General features: G+C 43.3%; 1 protein-coding gene across 1 annotated transcript; it reads left to right on the top strand.

The window, feature by feature from the left end:
- The first annotated feature begins 233 nt into the window (after positions 1 to 233).
- Positions 234 to 2,375, top strand: LOC133020785 (E3 ubiquitin/ISG15 ligase TRIM25-like). The gene has a single exon (XM_061087497.1). It carries the CDS (start codon positions 264 to 266, stop codon positions 1,935 to 1,937), a length of 1,674 nt encoding a protein of 557 aa, XP_060943480.1. The 5' UTR covers positions 234 to 263; the 3' UTR covers positions 1,938 to 2,375.
- Positions 2,376 to 10,075: the final 7,700 nt, after the last annotated feature.

The following is a 10,075-nucleotide window of genomic DNA, read 5'->3' as shown; positions in this document are numbered from 1 at the left end:
CTCTTAACACCAGGTGAGAACAGGCCGCTGTGAAATGCAGTCAATTCTGAAAAACCAACAACTACTTCCTCAAACACAACCAGCTCCTCCCAGTCAGGATATGTCTGTGTCTCCTCCCTTCAAAGGTGTAAGGACCAGTGAACAACAAGCCGTGAACTGTGGGAGCTGAGTCACTGCAGGGAGTGAACAAGAGGGGGAGGAGCAGAGATCTGTTTCTGTTCAGAGGAAGTGAAACTGTTCTACAGTCACTGGCACCAGCTGAAATGGCGCAGCAAGAAAATCCACTAGACAGAGAAAGATTCAGCTGTTCGATCTGCCTGGATCCACTGAGGGATCCGGTGACTACTGTCTGTGGACACAGCTACTGTCTGAGCTGTATTAACACCCACTGGGACAAAGAGGGGGAGAGAGGAAGCTACAGCTGCCCTCAGTGTAGACAGACCTTCACACCGAGGCCTGTCCTGGGGAAAAGCACCATGTTAGCTGATTTAGTGGAGGAGCTGAAGAAAACCGGACTCCGAGCTGCTCCTGCTGATCACTGCTATGCTGGACCTGAAGATGTGGCCTGTGATGTCTGCACTGGGAGAAAACTGAAAGCTCTCAAGTCCTGTTTGGTTTGTTTGTCCTCTTATTGTGAAAAACACCTCCAGCCTCATCTTCAGTCAGCTCCATTTAAGAAGCACAAGCTAGTGGAGCCCTCGGAGAAGCTCCAGGAGAACATCTGCTCTCGTCACAACGAGGTGATGAAGATATTCTGCCGCACTGATCAGCAGTGTATCTGTTATCTCTGCTCCATGGATGATCATAAAGACCACGACACAGTGTCAGCTGCAGCAGAAAGGACTGAGAGGCAGAGAGAGCTCGGGCTGAGGAGACAAACAATCCAGCAGAGAGTCCAGGACACAGAGAAAGACGTGAAGATGCTTCAACAGGAGGAGGTGGCCGTCAATGGCTCTGCTGATAAAGCAGTGGAGGACAGTGAGGAGATCTTCACTGAGATGATCCGTCTGCTGAAAAAAATAAGCTCCGATGTGAAGCAGCAGATCAGATCCCAGCAGGAAGCTGAAGTGAGTCGAGTCAGAGAGCGTCAGGAGAGACTGGAGCAGGAGATCACTGAGCTGAAGAGGAAAGACCATGAACTGAAGCAGCTCTCAGACACAGAGGACCACAACCAGTTTCTACACAACTACCCCTCACTGTCACCACTCAGTGAGTCTACACACTCATCCAGCATCAGGATCCGTCCTCTGAGGTTCTTTGAGCACGTGACAGCGGCTGTGTCACAGGTCAGAGGTCGACTACAGGACATTCTGAGTGAGACAGAGACAAAGATTTTACAGATTGTGCCTAGAGTGGATGTTTTACTGCCACAACCAGAGCCCAGGACAAGAGCTGACTTCTTAAAATATTCACAGGAGATCACACTGGATCCAAACACAGCACACATAAATCATTTATTATCTGATGGAAACAGAAAAGTTACATTTATGAGAAAAGAACAGTCTTATTCTAATCACCCAGACAGATTCACTGTTTGGCGTCAGGTCCTGAGTAGAGAGAGTCTGACTGGACGTTGTTACTGGGAGTTGGAGGTGGGGGTGGAGGCGCTAGGAGGAGTTGGTGTAGCAGTCACATATAAGAATATCAGCAGAGCAGGTGAATGTAGCTTTGGATTCAATGATAAATCTTGGATGTTATTTTGTCATGGAAACAGTTATTCATTTTATTACAACAACATCTGGACTCCAGTGTCAGGTCCTCGGTCCTCCAGAGTAAGAGTGTACCTGGATCACAGTGCAGGTGTTCTGTCCTTCTACAGAGTCTCTGACACCATGACTCTCCTCCACAGAGTCCAGACCACATTCACTCAGCCTCTCTATGCTGGAGTACAGGTTTCTAATGCTGGAGACACAGCTGAGTTCTGTAAACTCAAATAGACTTGATTCACTAAAAGCAGTGATTTAGATTCTGTGAGTAAATCTTTAACTTCTTTCGTCTCCATGTTTGTTGATCAAAGTTCGTCGTGGTGATGTTTCTGCTCCGCACAGAGATCAGCTGTCAATCAAACACTGACCTTCCTTTATCACACATATTTACTTCACACTTTGTAAAGACAGAATTCTATAATAACACTGACATGAATGTGTGTGAAATAACTAATGCTGCTGTTGTTTTCTAAATCCATGTAGAAAGAAGGTTCTGTGATTTGTTTTAACATGTACTGATCCTGATTCTCATTTATGAGCTGATTATTTGTTCTTTACTTTTCCACATGTGAGATGGAGGTGAAACAAACTGATTGTGTGTCCATGAAATCACTGAACAAGAGTCATTGAACAAACTTTACTGATGAAATGTTCAATAAACTCGTCAACATGTCCAACAGATCGACTTCACTTTGGTTTGATTTACAGCTTATAATGGCTCATCTCTGTAAAGTTTATATCCACTCGTACTCATTGTATTTACACATTTAGTAAACGGGCGTATTTATCTGCTGCTGTGTAGGTTTCTTTTCTTTTTGATATTCTTATCTTCATCCCTTTCAGTTTTCAATGCAATTTTGCTTCCTTGCTGAGATGCTGGTTAGGGTTAGGGTTAGCGGAGTCGATGCGTTGCAGGTTAGTGATTTGTTACTGTACATGCAAGCTGAGCTCTTTGTGTGGAGGCAGAGTTCGGATGACTGGCGTTCTCAGAATGTTCACTCAAGTGGGAGACCTGACTGTAGAAAACATGGACCTTGGCATCAAGATGGACGACATGACAGCTCCCAAAAGTCAAAACATGTTGACATGTGCCAAACGTAGTTAGTCAAATATATTTTTGTCAAATATCTGTCTTTTAGGTAGTTCTTCACACATTGTATACAGTATATGTTGAGTGTGTTTTCTGGTAGTTATGGTTTGGGCAAGTTTGTGTGTCAGCGGGACCTCGATACAGCGACTCCAGATTCTGGCTTGTCAAAAGTGAAGGATATCTTTGCTTCATTTTTGTATATTTCATGTAGGCCTACATTTTTTGTAGATGCATTGTTTGTCTTCACAGAGGCTACAGTCAATAGTGTAAAATTTGCACAGATTCCTACTATGTGTTAGTTTGTGTTTAATGTCACTTTAACAGTGTGCGTTGTTTGATATATAATGGAAGGGTTCTTATGTGTCACACTAAATTAATACATAATCATAGTCACAAATCACAGTCCACATCTCATTGCATCGGATTGGCCAGCTGTTTGTTCCCAGCATTGTGATTCTACCTCATGAAGTGAATCATGACACAGTCAAACAGAGTGTGAGTCACATTTAACCTTCTGAGTCACAGGGTATGAGAGGGAGTCCCTAAATCACAGATGGAGCTGAGCAAAGACCAACAGCATTAGTTGGTTAGCTGTCTGTGTAAAAAAGGGGATATTAATCTGAACTATTGTGAATAGATATTGTATTAATTATATTCTGAAATTAATGTTCACCGGAGAAAAATTATGTGGGTTACTTTTCTCAAAATAACTAAATAAGTGCAACATTCTAAATTAAACTTGCCAATAATTTATATTTTAAACTCCATTTGTATGTATATTTGAATTTTTCATATTTTTTACAACAGGAATCGAAATATAGTTCCCCGAATCTTCTATAGAAAGATTATACTTAGTATTTTCAAAACATTTCTTTCTTATGTGGATAGGTGGTATTATAAAAACATCTATTTACTGCTCCGCTGCTCCACTGATGGTCCGAGCAGAACCTTCCAATATGGCGAGGCTTTACGAGCTTTGTGTGACGGCCCTCCTCTGTCCTCTCAGTCTGTACCTGCCTGATTCTAATACTGCTTGACACTTCGGCTGATGCATAATTCAGTGAGGAACTAATTACCCTGGCAGCTGGTACAAAGAAATTTCCTGCCTGCCCTACTGTTGCAGCAGCCCTTCATACTTTGTCAACAGAGAATTTCCTGCTGCCGGGCAGAGCACCACACAGCGCAAAGTAAACTGCATCCCTGTTAACTATCTGCTCTTTGAATGAAAGGGAAGCTGAATCGCATTCAGGATTATTGGGACGAGCAGCGTGACAAGTGAGAAATCTCCATGAGCGAAATCTCCATTTGAGACGCAGATGATTAAAATATTCATGGCGGTCTCCACCTACAAAGTGTGATCAAAATAAACGACATGCTGTGGAAGCCGCTCGGTATCAGTGGGTTTACGCCTGCTTGATTGTTCCTTAGATATAGAGAATGACACGAATACAGATCACGCCGGAACGCAGCCAATCTCTGCATCGACCTGTTGAAGATGGAAGATTAAAATGTTTTTCTCGAGTGCCGTTTCAGAATATCCATAAAGGCTTAAGTGGGATTGCATCTTTTTTTTTCATTGCAATGTAGATAACTCTTGAAAAAGTAACACAGCAGCAGTGATTACACCTTCCACAATTATTCAACCAAGAAAAAGAGGTTCCCTCGGCTGCTCCTTTCCTTCATAAAATACTGTAGATATTAAAATTGTTTATACTACTACAATTCTCCGCCGTCTCAGAGGCGAGAATGTGGGCCAAGGTTTTTAAAGTCTTTGTATTTCTTCCCATCTGCAACACAACCCCGAGCCAGAGGTCCCCTGCAGCTAATGCCATAGCAGTTATGACTGCAAGGTTCACGCTCTTTATAATCAGGCAGCTCTTTTGGATATGCATCATTCATGCTCCGGGCAACTGTTCAGAAACACTTCTCTTCCTCTGTGAAAACTCATCATTGTGGTTTAATATTCAAATTAGGTAATTTTCGCGAAAACACAAACAGAGCTGACAAAACATAAAAAATAACTCTTTTATTATCTAGTCTTTTTTTTTTTTTTACCAAATGGTAATTAAAACTTCATTTTTAATCCCCAAGTGGTAATATTAATTGCAGTATAATTACTAGTTCATATAGAAGGCCCTACTATCCCACTTAACTGATGAGTGAATAAATGTATGTATGGATTACCCATGCGTCAAAGAGAAAACCTGACATGTATTGATTCTTAATGCACTATTAAGTTGGTGCATAATGTGGTAAATAGCATTTGGGATATGCTGTGGGGGTGAATGCCTCGCACTGATTTGAGCTTGATAGATAACTTATTCAAATGTAGATATAATTAGAGTTCATATATTTCAAAACATTTTCGCCTCCAGATTTTTCACCAGCCCTCCCAAAGAGAGTGTGCTGCTGCACGGCCCACTGTGGATTTAAACATTAATAACTCTGTCAGTGGGTACGCCAAAATCAAATGGGGAACGTATTAGTCATTAGAAGTCATAGAAGTTATTTCTTATCTAGACATGGCGATAATTTATTATGTGGAAATGAAATTGGTGGAAAGTGACTCTGAAGTCAGAGTTTGTCTGCACTTTCTTTGCCCATTTTTACCCTTGCAAACATTTCTTACACTTCATCTTTATCTCAAACCTGTGCAGCTTTCACAGGACACCAACATGTTGACACCTCATATAAATGTATGGCTTTGTGATGATGTGATATTTTATGTATATGTCCTAACATTTTAGGGCTTCCGCTGTAGAGAGCAGATATTCTAATTTAATCATTTCCCGTCTCTCCACACCCAACACAAACAGCAACTCTTTTTGGACGAGTTTTTTTCGTTGTTCACCTCCTGTGGGCGACCATAACCTGATCAAACGTCAAACATAGAAATGGAAACCAGCAGGTCTCTAAACCCTTCTCCCTCGCCTCCAGATTCTGCAAATTCATATGCAGAATCTGTTTATACAAATTCATGTTCAGCAGCTATGTTTACATTGATATTATAAGTTGTGTAGATTGTGTAGTTATCAGGTCATAAGGTTCTGACCTGATGATAAAGCTAGTTGAAGTAATGACTCACACACACACACACACACACACAGATAAATACCCACATAGTGCTGTCAAATGACAGGAAATGTTAGCATCACATTTGGAGGAAGTTGTTAGGAAACACGTTACATAATATTATTATAACTGGCACATCCACTATTAATCTTAAAGTCTGTGTGGGGATATGCCCAAGTTCTTCTTTTTTCGTAGGTGGTGCGAGGACTATATTAACACATTAACAGAATTAATCCAAGGAACTCTGCGTCTTCATTTTATTGGGCAAAAAGATGAAGATGAAACTGACAAAAGGTCAGGAAGTGACAGAGGATGATGAGTGTCTGATAACAGCCTGAGAACAGATGGAAGAACACAGGCTTGTGGTTGACTGTAGAGGTTAATTGTTTATTTGCTCCAGTGGCCGTAGTCTGTTCAGATTATTGTTATCAGGAGGGGACTGGAAATTCTGCGGCCGCGGCCTTTACGAGCCCGGCTATCTGCAGGCCGAGCATACAGCAATGTCTTCAAATATGAAAGGAGGGATGCTATTAGAGGCCCAGTGTGATACTTTGAGACACCAGAGGCACTGGCAAGTGTGACATAGAGAGAGTGTGATGCTTTCTTTTTTTCTTCTCAAAGGAGATTCTGACTGGGTGTAGATCCACGGGCCCCGAGCGCCGATGTGATGAGGGTGACAGTTGACAGTTTGTGGAGCATGTGGGTTTTGTTTGCCTTCAGAAAGTCTCTTGTAAAGTTCGGAGCAGTGCAAACGATGAAGATGATCTGTAGCGTGTGGGTAAAGCTCTCGGTTATTTATTATGAGCAAAGACCTTGTTAGCTTTGCCAGGAAACCAGCCTAAGCATAAAGGGGAGATTAGACGTGCACCTGTTTGTTCATTTGTACTGTGAAAACAACATAACCATTATGAATCTACATGAATGTTGCATCTTTATAAATATATCTCTCTCGACAATAGGCCTTCATCCTGTTGTTTGAGAAGGCTGCGACGATGCTACGTCTGAATAAATATCACAGGGAACGCTGGTAAAAATGTCAAAACTGTGTCATTCTGAAAAAAAGAGCTTCACATCTACAGCTGTCAGTGCACGAGTTGGAGTGACGTCTCAACACACACCTGCACGTTGCACAAGATTGTCAAGTGAGTAGCATGCTTGCTTTAAAATAGAGTCACAGCCTTATTGGCTGCTGAGCCTGGGCTCATAACTCTGCAAGACAGTGTCGCATTCTGAGCAGATCACTGGAATCCAATTAATCTTGGGTATGTCCACATTAAGCCCTCCTGCTATTTCATCTAATGAAAGCAGGCAGCTTCCTCGTTTCTTCTCCGCCCTGCACTGTGCTCTCATGAGAACACGCTCCGCGTCCAACACCGCCGACTGCTTCCTCGCCTTCAGCTGCGGTGCATTCCAGGCACTCACGTTTTCCCACAGGGGCTCACAACTGCAGGCGAGGAGATCAAAACATCCAGTTACGGTGTTTCTGCAGCTGCCACTTTTATTGGGATGGAGCGTGTTTGAGTGCACGCACGCAAATCTTGATTTTGTTAAGACAAAACAAAAGCCCTGGTGCAGCCTCCTGCCTATGAGCATTCAATGCCAATAATTGGGGTTATCCTCAATGCCATAAGTATTCGTAACCGCTCAATGTTCCGTTCGCGATGAAAGGGTTTAAACCCACTTGATAGACTCGCTCTCCTTTGGATGGTAGATGAGCTTAGTAAACAAAGGGACATTAAGCCCATCTTGCGCACTCCGTGTGTCTGCCGGACCAGATTAGCCGCTCCCTGCCTCTCAGCAGAAGATGGGCCCAGATGCAAAGCGTCTTGTCCTCGTGGAGTGAGCGAAGAGGCAACACATCGTTTGACAAGGACAAAACGCCTTAAGGGGAACAGAGCAATTTCCAATCAAAGTGTGTACGTGAAAACATGCAGAGAGACGCTTCAGATGAGGTTCTCCGCTCCGTCATTGATAATTCAGCAGAGGAGGAGGACCTGCTGTTATTTGGACACATACAGTGTCAGGCTGCAAGCTAATAAATCTCTAAGAATTTGTGAGGCTCCCTATGAAAAGTGTTCCTCTAGAGTGAAAGTGAGCGTTTTCTTCAGCACCATTGACAGAATACTGACAGTTCTGCATGAGCTGGTTTTGAAGCCCACTCTGCCTCTGTGACTGAAAGCTTTTACAGGGACATATCTACTCCATTAAGGCAAGACCATGACATCCCTGAAGGACGTCCAAGGACAGTCAACTCCTTTAGCCTCTTCTCTCTCGCTGCCCTGTACAACCACACTTCCTCCGTGTGACTGTCAGTCTTCCTTCCACATAATCCCGCATCGTCGGTTCTGCTGAAGGACATGTCCGTTTGCGGCCTGGATGCTGAATAACAAAAAATCTCGGTGGTTCAGGTTTCAGGAATCTGCACGATTAAAAAACATGCATGCATCCTGTGTTGATGTCTCTTTGCATCTCATCAGTATCGGTGCAGCAGAGCTACAGCACTTACCATGCATGCAACCATCTTACATACATAATTCAGGATCACATTCACTATCCATCTGGATGTCCCTCAGTCGTACTATCCATTGCACTTATCCACCCTCATTCAAAACCTCATCTTCTCCCGTGGCCTTTTTCCTGTAACCACACACAAGCCTAAGCTTTGCACTGTCACCTTAAAGCAGGATCACACCAGGCTGTCATCGTGAAGATGTGATCAAAGCGGCTTGCACCGGGCCCAGATGCAACACGCCAATAGCACACCTTCAGAGTGACTACAGCGAAAGACCTCAGGACAGCAGGGGAATTTCAAATCCTTCTCATTCATAATACAGTAGATGGCCTCTCAACAATTACCAGCAGCCTGCTGATCTTCTTGGAAAGGCAGAACAGGGGCTCAGAGGTTAGGATGGGAAACATGCATAATGTAATCCGAGGTAATATTAGCAAATAACCTCAGCCTATATGTTTTAATTACAACTGTGTGTGATGCTGTAGTTATAGGACTAAAGGATATAGAAAGTATGATACCAGTCAGTTTGTTTGAATACTGTGTTGAAAGGAATTGTGCAGGTGCAGGTGCACAGCTGTATACAGTATTAGAGACACACATAGACCACTGCACCACCCTGCTGCACAAGTGCTAATTTGAGCAGGAAAACCTGAGCGCTGGCCCATATCGAACATATGGAGAGCAGGAAATTATTTGTGCAAATCGCTCCCTGTAAAAAGAAAAACTAATAAAGGGCGCTTAGTGAAGCAAACTCCATTTTACAGTACATTACACCTTGAGACAGTGACAGAGGGAGCACGGGATATACAGCAGAGGTAGGCAAGCGCGTTGTCGATGAATGTACGTAGCTGCCTCACTTCATCATTTATCTTGTTCCAGGAGGTGTGCACACAGGCTCTGCCCCTGAAGTCTCCACATGCAGTATACTGCGCCTTTCTCCTCTCGATAACAGACAGTGTGGAAAATGAATTGCTCCACACGGCAATAGATTTATAAAGGTAACTATAGCAGACAGCATATTGTGGTGTGGAGTTTTGGGGTTTATTAACTGATCTCTGCTATATTTACACATAGCAGCATCTCTATACATGCACATGGACACTGGTGAACCTTATCCCAGATGTCATGTCTTCATGCACATATGTAGGAGTGCTGTAAGGAAATGTGTCTGCTTTACTACACAGCAACATTTTCTGAAATCCACCAGACGCCCCAGCCAGAAAACCTTGAAATCAGAGGAAAGCTCAAATGTATGTGCATATGTTTACATGTAAACACAAACCTTGACTTCCCCGTTCACTCGGAACTTCGCCTGTGTAACTAACACTGGTTGATTAATGGCACTACCCCATCTTGCCCGAGGAGGAGATAAGCAGCCTATCGCTGCTCTGTAGCCTCCATGACCTTGAGAGAGCACTGGAGAAGGAAATAGACCCCGGGCTGCTATTAGCTCAGCCCTCTCTCATTTGGCCCAACTCCAATGTCAAACCACTGTCTGCTTAAATTCATACGCGCAGCCCCGAGGGCCGGCAGTCGAGGAATCACACTGGAGATGTATGTCACTCCAAAATTCACCTCGCTCATGGATGCATGATGCATGAGCTGATGAGTTCAAAAGAGTCGGGTTCACGCAACACACAATAGAATAAGTCTTTTTACAGACAGTATTATGTCTCCATCCAATTACTTTCACTG

The sequence above is a fragment of the Limanda limanda genome, chromosome 15, assembly GCF_963576545.1.
Source record: "Limanda limanda chromosome 15, fLimLim1.1, whole genome shotgun sequence".
Taxonomy (NCBI): Eukaryota; Metazoa; Chordata; class Actinopteri; order Pleuronectiformes; family Pleuronectidae; genus Limanda; species Limanda limanda.
This window is presented reverse-complemented; position numbering and strand designations above follow the sequence as displayed.

Excerpts from the sequence above, each read along its gene's own strand:
- LOC133020785 (XM_061087497.1), top strand. The coding sequence starts at position 264 with ATGGCGCAGCAAGAAAATCCACTAGACAGAGAAAGATTCAGCTGTTCG.